This window comes from Zingiber officinale, chromosome 9A (assembly GCF_018446385.1).
Source record: "Zingiber officinale cultivar Zhangliang chromosome 9A, Zo_v1.1, whole genome shotgun sequence".
In the NCBI taxonomy this organism is placed as follows: domain Eukaryota; kingdom Viridiplantae; phylum Streptophyta; class Magnoliopsida; order Zingiberales; family Zingiberaceae; genus Zingiber; species Zingiber officinale.
In genome coordinates, this window is record NC_056002.1 from 90,138,526 (window position 1) to 90,156,005 (window position 17,480).

The 17,480-nt window shown below is 40.0% G+C and overlaps 5 protein-coding genes across 6 annotated transcripts; 3 read left to right on the plus strand and 2 right to left on the minus strand.

The window, feature by feature from the left end:
- Window positions 1-372: 372 nt before the first annotated feature.
- LOC122021194 (deSI-like protein At4g17486) lies at window positions 373-3,457 on the minus strand. The gene is made up of 4 exons (XM_042579272.1): window positions 3,029-3,457; window positions 1,594-1,881; window positions 1,437-1,517; window positions 373-615 (listed from the first exon to the last, which is right to left on the minus strand). The coding sequence occupies exons 1-4, from the start codon at window positions 3,201-3,203 to the stop codon at window positions 491-493; spliced, it is 669 nt and encodes a 222-aa protein (XP_042435206.1). The 5' UTR covers window positions 3,204-3,457; the 3' UTR covers window positions 373-490.
- A 502-nt stretch (window positions 3,458-3,959) lies between these two features.
- LOC122021195 (oleosin 16 kDa-like) lies at window positions 3,960-4,538 on the plus strand. Its single transcript, XM_042579274.1, has one exon. The coding sequence runs from the start codon at window positions 3,960-3,962 to the stop codon at window positions 4,347-4,349; it is 390 nt and encodes a 129-aa protein (XP_042435208.1). The 3' UTR covers window positions 4,350-4,538.
- Window positions 4,539-5,451: 913 nt separating this feature from the next.
- On the plus strand, window positions 5,452-6,743 carry LOC122021191. Its single transcript, XM_042579269.1, has 2 exons — window positions 5,452-5,931; window positions 6,011-6,743. The coding sequence occupies exons 1-2, from the start codon at window positions 5,473-5,475 to the stop codon at window positions 6,653-6,655; spliced, it is 1,104 nt and encodes a 367-aa protein (XP_042435203.1). The 5' UTR covers window positions 5,452-5,472; the 3' UTR covers window positions 6,656-6,743.
- Window positions 6,744-7,066: 323 nt separating this feature from the next.
- On the plus strand, window positions 7,067-9,763 carry LOC122021193 (putative casein kinase II subunit beta-4). The gene is made up of 5 exons (XM_042579271.1): window positions 7,067-7,277; window positions 7,775-7,993; window positions 9,146-9,254; window positions 9,337-9,503; window positions 9,633-9,763. Exons 1-5 carry the CDS (start codon window positions 7,067-7,069, stop codon window positions 9,761-9,763), a joined length of 837 nt encoding a protein of 278 aa, XP_042435205.1.
- Window positions 9,764-10,080: 317 nt separating this feature from the next.
- On the minus strand, window positions 10,081-17,235 carry LOC122021190 (probable purine permease 11). Of its 2 annotated transcripts, XM_042579267.1 has the most exons (5): window positions 16,896-17,235; window positions 15,618-15,697; window positions 15,422-15,465; window positions 14,194-14,416; window positions 10,081-11,385 (listed from the first exon to the last, which is right to left on the minus strand). In XM_042579267.1, the coding sequence occupies exons 1-5, from the start codon at window positions 17,105-17,107 to the stop codon at window positions 10,286-10,288; spliced, it is 1,659 nt and encodes a 552-aa protein (XP_042435201.1). In that variant the 5' UTR covers window positions 17,108-17,235; the 3' UTR covers window positions 10,081-10,285. The 2 variants fall into 2 exon arrangements, with proteins under 2 accessions (XP_042435201.1, XP_042435202.1); XM_042579268.1 differs by lacking the exons at window positions 14,194-14,416; window positions 15,422-15,465.
- Window positions 17,236-17,480: the final 245 nt, after the last annotated feature.

Genomic DNA, 17,480 nt, shown 5'->3' on the forward strand with positions numbered 1-17,480 from the left:
TTTTTCTGACAAAAATTAATCCTGAGGGAACTAAGTATGATATTTGGAAACAGAGATTTAGATAGAAATCGAGACACATAAAAATACATAAATCATTTTGCCTCCAAACTTTTCTCTTTTTCTAAAATGGCCATGTTTGAACTTCCAAGTTCTCGTTACTTTACTAGAGAACCGTGAAAATAAAAATACTTCCATGGAAAGACTTAGAGAGTACAAATCAACTCTTGCTAAAACACTTGTTTGATATTCTACATAAACAATTTTTTCCATCATGATTTTAGCTTGAACATAGGGATGTCTCTGGCCAATACTTCTCTTTGAACTTGTGAAAGTAAACAATGATCAGAGATCAAACGCACGGAAAGAACACAGTTAAAGAAGCCATGCATGACAATAATTATTGTTCACGTATCGAGAAGGCAACCATTTACAATGAACAAGAATAATGAGCCGACATGTTTAGCAATCGCAAATTCAATAAATGTCTTGTCTAGTGATCCTTTGGTGGCTTATCATTTGCATGCACAAAGCCATCGTTTGGTTTCATCAAACATTGGCGGTCTGACTCTTCAGCCAATCCTTGTAGGCATGACAAATCAAATATGTCCGACCCATCTGCAAATACAAAATTTTCAGATATAAATTAGTGACGAGATCCATGGTTATAAGACCAGACCGACAAGTTCTAGCCCGCCAATTCACTGGTCAAATTAGTGGTTCACTTGTTTACATTGCAAATAGATCCAGGCATCAACCCGGACGGGCTAATTTGTCACACCGGCCTAGATTAATAGGCAAATCATAATTAAAACATAAACCAATATGGAAAAAAAAACATAGTGCTAGGACACAAGAATAAGTACTGCGAAAGAAACTAAAATGACCAGAATGCAATTACACTTGAAACGGAGCATGGTTAAAATATGAAAAAGACTTTTCTATTCGAAATTTAATTATGAAAATTGTGAATGAGGAATTTTAATCTTTAAGCTATATAACAAAATGGAACGGATTTTCTTAAAACTAGCCAATTCTTACATTTTAGGGAAAATCGGTTGGTCGATCTAGTTTTTGGTCCACGAACTAACCCAAGCAGCAGTATCTGATTCTAGTTTCTTGGGGCGGTCCAATCCAAATTTATAAGTATGATAAGATCACAGCGAGTCGGTTGATCTATTTTGAAACTGGACCAGCAGGTGAACCAGTAGTTTAAAAGGTTGCTGGTTGAATCCTGATTTCTATGCTAATTCATGCAAACTAAATATAAAAGGCAAACTTACAGTTCCGATTGAATCATGATTTCTATGTTAATTCATCCGGTCCAGTTTTGCTACTGATTCAAGGATTACCTAATTAACAATGCTGTTTTGAAAACATTGACAGAAGTAGATTGACTTTGTTAATCTTTCAGAGCAACAAAAGAAAGTGAAACTCACCAGAAGAAGATGGACGAGGTGGTAACTCTCCGGCTGCTTCAATCCGGACGTTTTCAGGAAAAATACAGCTGCAGAATGATCCTAAACTTCGCAATCTCCACATTAGTTAATATGTGAAAATCTTTGAATTGGAGATATTTTGGATCGGGATGTTTACCAATTTTAGCGAGTCGATTCACCCATCCTGGAATTGGCTTCCCTATCAGCAGCATGCTTACCTCATCTGTAAAATGGTTGCAGTTCTTGTCCATCAAATGGTAGGTGTCTCCATAGTATTTCTCAGAAATATCTTCGATAAATAAGCGAAATTCTGAGCGACACATATTTGTGGTGCCCAGCCACACAGATCGTCTGAAGATAAATCCAGGACAGCTTTTTGGCTCTACTTCAAATACCCCGCTCATCGAGAACTCATGTGCTCCAAATCCATATTCCATACCATGGGCTTCACAGAGAAATAACAGTAGAATTATCAAACTATGAGCTATGGATTCAAACTAAAAGAACGAAGTGCACAAGAGGTATAATATGTTGCACTAAGTACTAACATTGTTTGATGATGGGGACGATGATAAAATCCAAAGACTATTAGAAATTAGATCATTTTCATGCACATGAATGGGAAGTGAGCAAAAAATTCCAAGTTATGCTTAAATTCTGAGCCCCAGTTTAACCCTCCACATTCTGAGTTGTGAACTAATAATAAAGCTTTATAAGGAAAAGTAAGCTACTATTAACTTGGTCCTGCTAAGTATCTTGAGTCAATAATTGAACCTGAAAAGTGAGCTACTATTAACTTGGAACTTTCTTTTGTAGTTCATTGTAATGCTTATACTTGTAAAAGATTTCTCCACTTCCGATAGTTGACCAAGAAGAAGAAAAATAATAGTTTTCCGTGAGTGATCCACCGACATATCATAGCCATGGAGTTGGAGCCTTGGGAGCTGCCGAACCACATAAAAAAACATGTTAGAGATTGTGGTTAGCTTACATTTGTGCTTATGTTTATTCCATTGCTAATATGTGTGAATTTGCCAAGAATTTGCAAGAGTAGTTGTTTTAAACCGCATTTGTAGGTACATACACTATTCACCACCGCCCTAGCGTTTGATCATCTCATCCTCATGATCCCAACAGAAATCACCTTGGATATTCACTATGAGCAATACAAACCCACTTAGGCAACAATTTCCAGCAGGAAAAGTTTATTCACAGCAAGGCATACGGGTTAATCATAGCAAAACAATGCACAATTTTTCCCCAACTAATTGAAGTTAGATATGATGTACATTTAGTTTCCATGGATTAAAACTAAATCTCACAAATTCTCAGTTTAAACGGTGATAGAAAAGCAAATTAGTGATGTTCTATGAAGAAGTTAACCTAAAAAAATGAAAAGTTTAGAGTAGCACTCGCTTTAAACTTTCACAAGAAACATCATGTAAATGAATTGCAACTTCTTCGAATTCATCACAAATGCAATTGGTACGAGAAAAGAGAAACCAATCAACTCTTGCAATGATTACGAGACAGATAGTCAACATGGAATATCGAATCGAGTTAAATCGAACACTGAGCCATTGAAGACAGACCTTCAATCCCGGAATGGAAGATGCCGAGGCCCAAATAATATAAGTACTTATTTACCGGCGAGATGTCGTAAATGTTCAAATAGAGATGTGTCTTCCCACTTCCGTCTCCGCTCCCGTCTCCGTCCCCATCAATAAGAGTCCTCTGGTAAGAGGACTTTGCGATGACGGAGGGCATATTAGACGGGACCGGCGAACGAAGAGCGGAAGAGCCCGATCTGCCCTAGTTTCGCATAAGCATTGCCAGCACTTCGTGATTCAGGAATCCCGGCGAGGCAAGAGGCATCGATCGGATCAATCTCCGAAGAGGTGCGAAGCCGGGAGACTCGACTCGACCGTCGGGAAGGGGTGGCTGGCGCGATGGAGAACTCGCGCCGCCGGCTTCTTCGCCGATCGAAGAAAGGGAAAAGAGAGTAGAGGCCCGACATTTTGTTCCATTTTGACCGCGACATGAAAACTTGCCGATGCAGTTGCCACGTGGAAATTGAAGCGAGAATGTGAGCTTTGAGCATTTTACAGAAGCAGCCTTCGTATTTGATATTTACCTAACTATGCCCCTATGACTTTTTTTAAATCAAAAATATCCTAAGTTTTTCCCATATAAATTAAAAAGCGGTTACAAATTGAGTTGGATCGATCGGCACAGCCATATTTCATTACAAATTGATGACGAGATTAACAGCCGTTTGATAATTCTATTAACACGGCTAACAGCCAGTTAATTAGTATCAAATCCTTCGCCTCGCTCGTATCGCCGGCGGAGTCGTCCGCATAAGCCACGCGTGGCTCCTGCTCGCCATGCAGCACCAACTCGCTGCCGTTCCTCTAGCCACGCGTCGCCCTTCGCCCCCCGAATCCACCTATAAATATCACGTAAATAAATTCAAGGCAAATATATCACCAAATCTATTTTTTCACGATCGAAGAAATACCGATGGCCGACATGCAGTACGGACGCGATCAGCACCAGCAGCAGCCGCCGTCGCACGCGGCGGTGAAGGCTGTGGCGGCGGCCACGGCGGGCGGCTCAATGCTGGTGCTGTCGGGGCTGACGCTGGCGGCTACAGTGATCGGGCTGGCGGTGGCCACGCCGCTGCTGGTCATCTTCAGTCCGGTGCTGGTGCCGGCGGCTATCGCGGCGGCGCTGGTGGCGGCCGGGTTCCTGACCTCCGGCGGGCTCGGGATGGCGGCGCTTTCGGTGCTGTCGTGGATGTACAAGTATCTGACCGGGAAGCAGCCGCCGGGGGCGGACCAGCTGGAGGAGGCGCGTCGGCGGGTCACGGGCAGGGTGAGGGAGTTCAAGGACCAAACCACCGGCCACTAGTGATTCATTTGGACAAAAAAATTAAAAAAAAATAAATTAGCAAAATAATAATAAAGTAAAATAAATGGATAAAATGGCTTTTCTAGGAGGTCTGTGTAGGTCTATGGTCGATCGATATATAATGTGTCCATGTAATGTAATGTAGTTCTTAACTATATATATATAAGATATGTGCGTGTGTTAATCTTATTCTGCTATATAAATATATAAAAAAATAGAGAAAAAAAAAAAAAAAAAAAAAAAGGGAGACAAGTTTATTACAATACATTGTCCTTCTAACTAGCGTCTCTGCCCAAGCATAAGGCACTCAGAAGTCAGAAAACACTGTTGATGTTTCTCTTACATGGTCACCAACCGTTTGAATAAATGCCTGAACGGAACCATGCTTATTGTATGTCATAAATAATAAATAATTGATTAATTAATATTCGATGGTCCAATTTAACTCCAAACCGATTTTTTTGGTTGAGGTGGATATAATTAGCTCATCCAACCCAATTATGTCTTAAATAGGCACGTCTTTAATTTTCCCAACGCCAAGTGGTTGCGAGTTTGCCCAACTGCCTTCTTTATTATTGTTCCAAATGTTTGCATCGCGGCGGATTAATTTGCTCGTCGCCCAAATTGCTCAACTAATTCCATTTAAAGCATCCAACGACTTACGAGCAGCCGCACAATTTAATGTTTTTTTAAAAAAAATAAATATGTATTTCGTGATGATAATAATAATAATAATAATAATAATAATAAATAATGTTAAACGATAAAGATCATACGTTTCATGTGTCTTATAAAAGAAAATAGCAGAATATTTTATGAGAAAAAATATTATAAGAAGTTTGAAAATAATAATAAAAATAATAGATTTTATTTTATCTTAAAAGAAAAAAAAGGACATTAAAAATAAGATTAATTATAATTTTTTTAAGTGATTCCGAATAATACTAATATTTTAAAATATTATTTTATTTTTATTAAAATTGTTTAAATTTAATTAAAATCACTTTAATATTGACTGGTGTTAATTAATCGGGCAACTACGTCACCTAATCCGAACGAGCCTTTAAAGAGAGGAAGTGGCCGAAGTCTTTCCCCCAACGTCTCCCCGCCATTTTCCCCAAAAATGGCAAAGAGGCTCCACATCGACGCCATCCAGACGGCGCCACCGGGGAAGGTGACGCCGCCCGACCAAGCCCGGTCCGTCTTCATGTCCGTTCCCCCCGCCACCGTCGCAGTGATAGCGCAGACCCGATTCCAAGTGGTGATGTACTACAACCCGGCAGGGACGGAAGAGTCCCCGTTGACGGTGGCGGCGCGGGTGAAGGAGTCTCTGAGCGCGGCGCTTCCGGAGCGCCCGGTTCTATCCGGCCGGCTCCGGAAGAAGGAGGCAGAATCGGCCGGAGGTGGCCGGTGGGAGGTCAAGTTCAACGACGCCGGAGTGCGGCTGGTGCACGCGACGGCGGAGGTGACCATGGCCGACGTCATTGGGTCAAAGGAGGCCCATGAAGTGCAGGCCCATTTGGCCTACTGGGACGACGTAAACATGGACCGCCCAGATTTTTCCGCGCTTTTTTATATTCAGGTAAATGTATTTATTTATTTATTTAGCACAGAAAAGAAAAGAAGAAAAAAAAATTGAAATTATCGATCAAACGTGGCAGGTGACCCAATTCGAAGGAGATGGCTACTCCATCGGTGTGAGTTGCAGTCTCCTCTTGGCTGACCCCTTCTTCCTCATTAAATTCCTCGTGTCATGGGCTGAAATCCACACCCAAATGCTGACACCGGCAACCCTCCTCAAATCCTCCATGTTCCACTTGAGCTACTTCCAACGACCCGACCGCCCCAACCGTCTCAGGTCGATTGAACTCGCACTCTCAGACACTAACCGCCATCCTTCCTCCTCCAACCCTTACGCCACCATGTTGTTCGAGGTTCGTCAGCGAGACAGTTCGCAGTCGTACGACGCAATGGCAATCGCTTGCCTCCGAGAGGCTACCGCTAGGCTCAAGGCGAGGCCTGTTTCGGAGTTCGTGCTCATCGTCAGTCACCAGGTCGGCGACTTGACGGTCAAGACGCTGGCGAACTCAAGCTCGACGACGACAGTGCAGTCCGACGACGTGGAATGTGACGTGGCTTGGTGGGACCAGTTTGGAATGGAGGAATTGAGTCTGGCTCCGGGTAATAAGCCTGTGCACGTGTCGAGTCAGATTATCTTCGATGGGAATGATGACGGGCTCGTGGTGATCATGATACCTGAATCCGAAACTCGACTCTTGATCAGTGTCACACTGCCAAATGTGTAATTAATTATTCAATGTTTGTCTGTGTAGTCTTAATTTGCCTTCGAAATATGTGAAGATCTTATTTTGTATTATGTTTCGTTATATATAACTATCCATATTAAATATAATCACATCGATACAGCCATGTTGTGGCCAAAGATGAATGATGTCATCTCAGATGTTCTTTATTTTCCTTCTAAGATATTTAAAAGGGAGTTAAATTACAGTAACTGAGTGGTTAATCACGTTAAATCACATTGGAGAGATTGTTTCCCGGAGATTCGAATTGTACAATCGTCCTACTACTTTCAAGTTAAAAATAATTAAATATCCAATTGAGCGGCTCTTAGATATTGTAAATCATAAAATGTTTAAAATTTAGGTGTTATTCAAATAGTCATTCTGAAACTGGAGACTGGACGAGGGTGAGATATGTACAGGGGAGGGAACGGGTCGAAGCTGGAGACTGGGCACTTGGATTGGAAGAGGATCAATGATGCCCTCGACAAGCACTTGGAGAAGTCCTCGCCGTCGACGTCCAGGGGCATGATTGGCAAGGACAGGGACAGGCTCACGGTGCCCTCGTCCGCCTCCGGAAACCATCCGGAGCAACGGTCCTTAACCAAGCACAAGACCTCCGACGGTAAAGTTCCTACATTTGGAATTGTATTGTGGTATCTGCGAATATCTCTTTTAATTATGTGCTCGGTCTCTGCTTATTTGGTTAGGTTCTCACATTTGTGTATACTACTAAATTTGTTATTCAATCAAATGCATGTATTAGCTTGTAGCACCGAAATCATTTGCACATGCAATGGCATCCTCTTTTCCTAGAAAAAACAGAAAAATAATTAAGAAATCTCATTCCAGTGAACCTATCAGGTTCATTTCAGGTGGATAAGCCTGTCATCAGGCATTGTTCCACAATTGCACAAGCATACCTCCTTGGGAAGCATAATTGTGGCATATAGAACCTTATTTTGAGAGATTAGCAATCCTACAAATTTTGTTCTGCCATTTAGCTAGGATCGATAAGCCGTTTTTGGACATACTGGTAGTTCACTTTTGTAGTCTCTAGTTATTTTTCATGTTTCTTAGCCATATTTTTCATAACTTTGTATTTTGTATCTGGTGTCCCAGAAGAGTTAGAAACAGATAGGGAAGAATCTGATGTCAGTGGTTCTGATGGAGAAGATACATCTTGGATTTCATGGTTCTCTAACCTAAGAGGGAACGATTTTTTCTGTGAAGTTGATGATGAATATATTCAAGATGATTTCAACTTATGTGGACTAAGTAGTCAAGTTCCTTACTATGACTATGCTCTTGATCTGATCTTGGACGTTGAATCTTCTCATGGTAAGCTTGACTAATGTGTTTATGCAATCCTTGGCTAACTATCCTAGCTATCTAAACCTTTGAATAGCTAATAAGTAGTCTTTGGGACCATTTTTTCATATATGCATGCTCTAAATATAGTCATACATTATTTAGTTACCCTTTATGTGCTCAATTGTTTATTTTGGTTTCCAGGTTTGCAAACACATGGTTGATTGACTTCTGGAGTAAAGGAACTCTGGTTTTGATGATGATGATGATGATGATGATGATGATGATGATGATGATGATAGGTAGTTCACTTGAATAAATGATGCCATCAATTGGTCTGCTTTGAGGGAATTGTATACTGCTACACAAATACCTGTCTTTGCAAGCTCAACCATGTACAAACTTAGTGGAAATTAGTTGTACCAATTGTAGCCAGAGTAGATCGTGAAATTTGGCTAATGAGGGAGACAACCATCAGTGATTTCATCAAATTTAGGTGTTATTCAAATAGTCATTCTGAAAGAGACCTGACTTAAATCCTTTGAAAAGAGAGCAAAGTTGAACATTAAATTAGCAAAATAATGTAGTGATTTAGGAAATAGGATAAGAAACTAATGGCATGCACACATAGAAACTAATGACTTGTCCTCTATAACTGTCAGTGTCAACTATGGTTTAAAAAATTTAGTCTATCAAGCCAGCATCCTTTCCCTTGAAGTTCTCAGATCTTATCGGTATATTTCTTTTTTGTTCAATATTCTTCCATTACTTGCCGATCCCACCTAGTGGGATAAGACTTGATTGTATTCTTCCATTACTTGCAAATAGAAGAGATCCACAGAATAAATACTTGAATAATTCGCTTTGGTCTGCAAATAGTTGAGAATTTGGATATTTCGTTGTATATCATATAGGAATACAACCCATGCATTTAGAAAATTATACAACAACTAATCTAACAGATAGAAACTTAGACTTGGAAATGGACAAATTAACTTAGTAATGATGAGGTAAATAGCATATGAATATGTGATAATGAAACCAAAACTCTAGTTTCACTTAGCATGCACAGATTGGATGCTTGAGCTTGACATGTCATGTATGGTTTCATTTCATATAAGCTTCTCTATACATATTGTGTGATAAAATGTGTGATCTGTCCCTGGGGTTCAATCTGAACAGGAGACATGTTCACTGAAGAACAACATGAGTTGGCTGAATCAGCAGCAGAGATGCTCTATGGCCTGATCCATGTTCGATATATATTAACTAGTAAAGGAATGGCTGCAATGATAAAACCCTGGATTTTCTCAAAATTTTCAATTTTCTCAAGTGATTGATCATGTTGACCATCTTTAGTGACTATTTGTGTAGCTAGAAAAATTCAAGAACTATGAATTTGGAAGATGCCCTCGAGTTTACTGTTGTGGGCAGCCTTGTCTTCCTGTTGGACCATCGGATATTCCTCGTTCAGGCACTGTTAAGATTTATTGTCCCAAATGTGAAGATGTATACTATCCAAGATCAAAGTTCCATGGCAGTATCCTTTCCCCATCTTCAGTATGACTGCTTAGGTTCATCTTGGGATAAAATTTCACAACCAACAGCTTTGCATTAATGGTATATAATAGAACAATTAATTTACGTGAACTTCACTTACCTTGCTTAGATATTGATGGAGATTACTTTGGAGCAACATTCCCTCACCTGTTTTTGATGACATACGGGCACCTGAAGCCTCAAAAACCTTCACACCGCTGCATTCCGAGGGTGTTTGGTTTTAAACTTCATAAGCCATGATGGATGAGTTGTGCTAAAGCATGAACCATTAAGCTGTGCTGTGAGCATGGAGGAACTCCAAGAGTGTAGCAGCATCAACTACTACAGATGATCCAGAAATGTTAGCTTTGTAGCATCGTGATGTTTATATATTAATTTTGTTAAAAGAATGGAACAACTGTACTATCTTATTTTTGATGCTTCTATTCACTACATTCGTATCACAAAGTAGCATGTTGGCTTTATGACACTGTACAGATTAATGTTCAGTGGATTTTTTTTGGGCGATTGAAGAACGGAATGCAGCAGATAAAAAATATTCTGATGGTAGGAACAAGTGATCCCAGTGCAACACATAATATTTTATTTGATAGAAATAGATCAGTTTGCTAATTCGGGAAGGAAAACTTTCAATTATTACAGAAGATTTATAATCACCAAAAAGGATGGGAATTTTGGACTAGAAATGACTAGCACGCAAATAAAAAATAAAAAACTATTTTATGTTTACAAATGCATAAAGAAGATTCATTGTCAAAGATACTAACAAGTATCAAAATAATCAGAGTATACTTGAGCTTCCATCGTGGCTGGGTCGTAACCAGAGAGATGGTCAGCAGCATGATCTGAAGCCTTCTTAGCTCTGTAGTCATCAAGGCATTCCTGATAAAGGTAAGAAACAAAACCCCAAATGGCAAGAAGCATTGCCACAATCTTGATCCCATTCATCTTGTCATCAAAGAAGATGACAGCAAATATAGGCACGGTAGGCAGCGCCAGGGTGCTTATCACATTCGAGAAGAGAGACGACACGACAAAGATGAGCCCCACGACGCCGACCGATGCCAACTGCCAGGAGAGACCAATCCAAACCAGAGTCATAACATATGCCAATTTCCCCTTTTTAAATCCCTCCATCTCACCCTTCAAACTCTTCCACTCCCCACTCGCGAATAACCCAGCCACCGCAACACAACTCGCCACAAGAGCAGTATAGATCTGCATTTCCAATACAACTGTGAAAGTCTCCTTTCGGATAACCTTTTGAAATGAAAGCTGCATCAAGGAGAGGATGAGCGAGTAGGTAGCTGAGGCTCCTAATGTCAATATGAATCCGAGAGTATACTTCCCCTTCAAAACCTCTTCAGAGCTCTCCGAATCCTCATTGACACCGAGTAAGGCCGCAGAGAGTGTCAGCAGAACAACAGAGTTGAGTATAGAAGCAGTAAACTTCTGGTTATTCAGATAGTAGGAAAAGATGGCATTGAAGGCTAGTTGAGTGGCACAAATGAGGGAGTAAGTCGAAACCGGAACGTATAGAAGACCATACGAATACATTAAGTTATCGGCGGCTATTAAACCGCCCAAAGCAAGGTATATGAAAGCAATCTTGATGTAAAGAGGAGTTGTGGCTACAATTGCTGGAGGAGGTTGTTTAGAAGGTAAAAGAAGTAAGGGAATGAAGAGGATAGGAAAGCATGCAGTTTGAACAAGAGTTGCCATCCACTTGCTATTGCCTCCTTGGTCATAGTAGAATCTCCCAAGAAGAGTTGCCACGGTCTGGCCGGCGAGAAGGAAGAAGATATTGAGGGCCACCAAGAACCACCATTGCCAGCTTTTAATCCTTGATGTTGATGTTGTTCCTGACAGTGTTTATCAACTTGCATTAGAGATTTTGAAAAAAATAAAAAATAAAACAAAATTTAAAAAAATAGGATCTTGAAAACTAATCAAACTTCAATTTAAGCCAGCAGTATGTCACTTTGTGTGGCTTGCATTAAGCCTTCAAAATCCGCATTGGGACTGCATTTCTACTTGGAACTAGAAAATTGATAATTCATAGATTTTTGTGATGTGGAAGTTAAACTCAAGGTAACGTGATAATCAATGAGTATAAGCAGATGGCCAAGTTACTCTCATCAAGACTCAACTCCTCACTCTTTAACGCTGAGGTATTTAGTACGGAGCCAGTCAGCTTTAGCGTCGGCCGAACTTAAGGGCCACAACGTTCCACACCTCGACGCCAAGACACATAGAATAAATCCAATCAGCCCCAACGGTCGGTCGGGTTTACAGGGCATAGCTCCCTATCTCTCATAATATGGTCGATCGACCCAAGCGTCTGTCGAGTTTACAAGGAATAGCTCTCTATCTCTCAGCATATGGTCGGTCGGTCCAAGCATCAATCGAGCTTACAAGGCATAGCTCTCTATCTCTCAGCATATGTCTGGTCGACCCAAGGGCTAGTTGGGTTTACAGGGCATAATTCCCTATCTTGCAGCACTAAGGTAACTCTCAACATATGGTCTGTCGACCCAAGTGCCAATCAGGTTTACAAGGCATAGCTGCCTATCTCTCAGCATATGCTCGATCGGCCCAAGGGTTGGTCGGGTTTGCATAATTCCCTATCTTGCAGCACTGAGGTAACTCTCAGCATATGGTTGGTCGACCCAAGCGTCAATCGGGTTTACAGGCCATAGCTCCCTATCTCTCAGCATATGCTCGGTCGGCCCAAGGGCTAATCGGGTTTACATGGCATAATTCCCTATTTTGCAACACTAAAGCAACTCTCGACATATGGTCAGTTACAACGCCAATCAGGTTTACGAGGCTCAACTCCCCCACTTTTATATAAGGCAAATGTATGAGGCAACTCTCAATACAAATCTGGTCGGTCTAAGAGTCATTCGTACTTAAGGGACTTAGGTTCCCATTTCTATTGTCAATCTCTCATCATATAGCTGGTCGGCTATTAGGTCGGCCGGACTGCCTCCCGAAGATATCATTGTTAAGGAATCGTAACAACCCGTTAGAGAATAACAAAATATTCTGTTGCTATAACATATACGTGTGATAGAACCTTCCTCAAAGGTAGCTATACATCTTCCATCACCCGACATTCTGACAACATATTCTCTCAATTGCCTCATTAATGGCAAAAGTTATAAGAAGTGATTCATATACTGGTAACAGAAAATTCCTCGAAGGATAGTTGCACATCTTCCATCACCAAACATATTCTGACAATAAATATTTCCTACTGTCTCATTATTGCGGAGGTTATAAGAGGCAGCATAAAAGAAAATTCTCTTCGTTGGCCAGGTACGCAAAAAAGTCCTCACGTTTTACATTGCGTGCACGCATCTACTGTTCATTTTCTTCTTCACTTTTCTCTCAACGACCGTACTGATTTGAGTGTCGGAGGGCCTATGCTAGGGACCCCCTCTCTGGTTCTAGCCCCCTCTCTGGTTCTAGCTCTAACATTTCCTTTACTCTCTTTGTGGTGTACGCAGGAAGGAGTGCTAGGTGTCAATTTCTTCTCCACCCGAGAGTCTTCTTCCGATCAACAACAAAGTCATCTATCCAGCGTGTCATCTCTCTAGAGTCTTCTTCTAGTCAACAACAGAGTCATCTGTCCAGCGCGTCATCTCCACTACTTTCAGACAAGATCATTTTCTATGAGGTTTCCTTAAACATGATTGTTTCCTAAGGTATCTTGCGCTCCTCCTTCTTGAATAAAAGGAGGAAATGACGATCTGTATCTACCAAATCCTCCGGCTCCTAATTAAACCCTAAAAAGCACATCTTTACCCGCCAAATTTAAACTTGTCGCATCTCCAATTAAATCCTAGAAAAAACTCATCTTTACAACGAGATCAGAAAAGTAACTGCCTCTGCATTAAGATCGAAAAAGTAGGTGTACATTTTGGAGCGAATTAACAAAATACATTGGCGATTAGAGGAGAATTAAGAGAATAATCGTTCTCACACCAAGACAAACAATTATTTTGTCTAATTCTCCTCTAATCACCAATGTATTTTGTTAATTCGCTCCAAAATGTATACCTAGTTTTTCGATCTCCATGCAGAGCTAGTTACTTTTCTTATCTCGTCGTAAAGATGAATTTTTTCTAGGATTTAATTGGAGATGCGACAAGTTTAAATTTGGCTGGTAAAGATGTGCTTTTTAGGGTTTAATTAGGAGCCGGAGGATTTGGTAGATACAGATCGTCATTTCCTCCTTTTATTCAAGGTGATCAAATCTCAAAGGAGAAGCGCAAGATACATTAGGAAACAATCATGTTTAAGAAAACATCATAGAAAATGATCTTGTCTAAAAAACAGTGAAGATTACGCGCTGGACAGATGACTCTGTTGTTGACTAGAAGAAGACTCTGGAGAGATGACACGCTGGACAGATGACTTTGTTGTTGACTGGAAGAAGACTCTCGGGTGGAGAAGAAATTGACACCTAGCACTCCTCTAGGGCACTCCTTCCTGCGCACACCACAAAGAGAGTAAACGAAACGTTAGAGCTAGAACCAGGGAGGGGGTTCCTGGCACATGCCCTCAGACACTCAAATCAGTACGGTGGCCGAGAGAAAAGTGGAGAAGAAAATGAACAATAGATACATGCACGCAATGTAAAGCGTGAGGACTTTTTTGCGTACCTGTCCAACGGAGAGGATTTTCTTTTATGCTGCTTCTTATAACCTCCGCAATAATGAGACAATAGGGAATATTTATTGTCAGAATATGTCTGGTGATGGAAGATGTACAACCTGGATTAAATGAGCATAATCTTTGGAAGGTCAGGCCATTTTCACTTAGCTGATCTTGAGATCCTGGATTATTGTTGGGATCTGCAAACTCTGTAACAAGTTCATCTGCAACCTGAAAAAGTAAAATAAAAAGTATGAGTTTCCAGAGTAGAACTTAGGTAAATATACCTCAACTCGCCATAAAGTTTTAAAAGCAGAGACAGAAATTTAGAACAACAAACAACTGCTATGAAATCTCACTAAGATATATGAATGCATCAATATGTCAAATAGAACAACTCTCATAAGATTTAATCTTTGACTCATAGGATTAGTATTTGTTAAAGAATGGAAATGATATAAGTGATGGAAAGATTCACGTGCAATTATATCACTAAAGCTATGGAAAATACCAAAGTTGATACAGGCAGCAATGAACAACTATAGTGCACCTACAGATTGTACCAAATAAAATTTAAAGAAAGGAAATAGGTCCGGCAGATGGAATTACACCTGTTAGAGAAACCATGACGTGGTGACAAAAAGAATTTTCATACTAGTAGTGTCACCTTTTTACTCATAGGAAGCAATCATAAGCCTCAAATATTTTCATACTGAGTGTATTTCTCTGTTTGAATTAATTAAAATATTTGTTTTTACCATGTAAGAAATATAGCCAACATTAATACTTATGGACACCAAAGGATTGTCCAAGACAAGGTTAAACCTCCATTTTTTGTAAGCAGGAAAGCCTAGCAGTGAAAGTTCAGTTAGCAGATGTACATTTGCTGATAAAGTTAATGTCCAAGATTCTAGAATATGATAAATACAACTGGATTCGAGTCCAAAAATCCATCTCTTCTCATTATGGCCATGAAAGAATGAAACAGAACACATTTGTGTAGAAGACAGAATTACTTGACATCTTAGATCAGCAATAATACTATTTTCTGGTGACTGATTGGTTCGTTCATGTAGTTAGGTGAAAATGTGACAGAAAGATGATCTAGTGATAGACACAATTAACACATAGATTCACCAGGAATATCAAACTGCAAGCAGAAAGAAATAAAGAAAAAGCATGCAAGCATATTTTCCAGCAAATAATCAATCCTAATAAGTCCAAAGGAAAGCTAACCTCATTGTAAGTAGTACGTCCCTTGCTTTCAACTTTCTCACAAACTGAACAGTTTGGACATGACATAAACCAAAGAACAAAATTTCAAATAAATTCAAAAGATTACATGATATGCAGAAACATATTGTAAATACTTTTTCATTGCACGAGCAACACATTCTTGAATACAGCATTAGTGACAACAGATTTAAATAACCTTTCATGCTGAATTGTTGGAGTCCCCTTCCACTTTTATCACCTGAAACTGCTCGAGCACCACTTTTTTTCTTTTTAGCACTGCATAAAACATGTTACTATCCCACTCATTACCTTAACAAAGAATAATCATGAACTATCTTATAAGTATTATGTATTCATGACAAGCATATTAGCAGGAAACAATCTTCCCGAAGTATGACCAAGACACCAACAAAACATCATATTATCCCACGGCCATTGTCAATCCATGAGCACGAATGAATATGATCATTCTTATAACATGTTTGAAGCATAAACAAGATCAGAGGATGTATATACCAAACGATATGATGCAATCTTGAAGCAAGTCTTTTAGAGGTTAGATACATATTTTAGTAAGGATTATAATTTAAAACTTTGCACAAAGGCCATGGATTATGTCCATTATAAATGAATGTGTTGGCCAATATAGCATAAATAACCAATTTGTGTGTGTGTCATACATATAATTGATATAAATTTATAGCCACTGAATGTTCCTTGAAAAATCATGCCAAATAGCACCATCATCACCAGACACAAATGTTAGTATATATTGTGAAAGGAAATATGATTGACACATTTTAGCCAATAAACTCATGTTATATTTTAGACAAGTAAATATGATCAATTATCTCAATGAACCCAAAAAAAGTGAGGAGAAAATAGCATGCTTCAAAGAATAAAAAAAAATCTCAACAAGATGGCAGTACAACTGAAAAGATCTACAAATTGAGGAGAAAATTGCAACAAACTGATTCGAGATTAAATTGGCAAGGGCATAGTCTACTTCAGTATGCATCAAAAAATCAGTAATCAAGCCTGTAACAGCAACAGTTTTCACAGTAATTTATAGAGGTTCCAACATTCTACCAATATAATTTTTCTTAGAACAATGATTCAGAAAATCCTCAATATCCTGAAATTTCCCGAATAAAACCTTCTGCAGTAACAAAATAAATGAAGAGTCTTTGTTTTCAACAATGTGGATGCCATAAGTTATTGCAATTTCAGATTTTCAGTCATCCAGGAAAAAAAAAATCCCATATGGAATCTCATTACTGAGGCATTAATCAAAATTCCAGTTTGCACCCGACCAAAAATCCATTCTGCACCAATATCCGCACCCCGAATAACTCATGCGCTGACACCGAGAATTACTTGTCTAGACCAAGAACCCAACCAAATCACTCATCGGAGAAAGTAGCTCGGAGCGAGAAAAATAAAAAAGAGACTTAATTTGGAAACGACCCCTCACCCCACGGCTACTTCTGGCGTTCCCACATCGTCCCTGTGGATTTCGAGGTGATTCAGCCTGACCAAGGTGTTCTCGCTGGCGGGCGTGGTCGCCATTGGCTCGATCCGGCTGGAGGGCGAGCCCACGCTGCTGCTGGTGGAGACCGATTGACAGCCGGAGAAGGTTGGCGTGCCGAAGGAGGCTCTGGCGGTGCTCTTGCTCCCGTCGTTCATCTCCGATATCGCGTAAGCAGATCGACGGAAGTCGATAAACCCTAATCGAGAAAGATCGCTGTGCAAGAGAGAAGGAAAGGGGACGCGGCCTACCGCTACACTCGCCTTTATTAACAGTCCATCCTAGGTTAGAGGTGATAAAGGGTTATAATCAACCGTCAAAATGTCCAAAGGGTTATAATCAACCGTCAAATTAGTGGTTCACTTGTTTACATTGCAAATAGATCCAGGCATCAACCCGGACGGGTTAATTTGTTACACCAGCCTAGATTAATAGGCAAATCATAATTAAAACATAAACCAATATGGAAAAAAAATTGCTAGGACACAAGAATAAGTACTGAGAAAGAAACTAAAATGACCAGAATGCAAT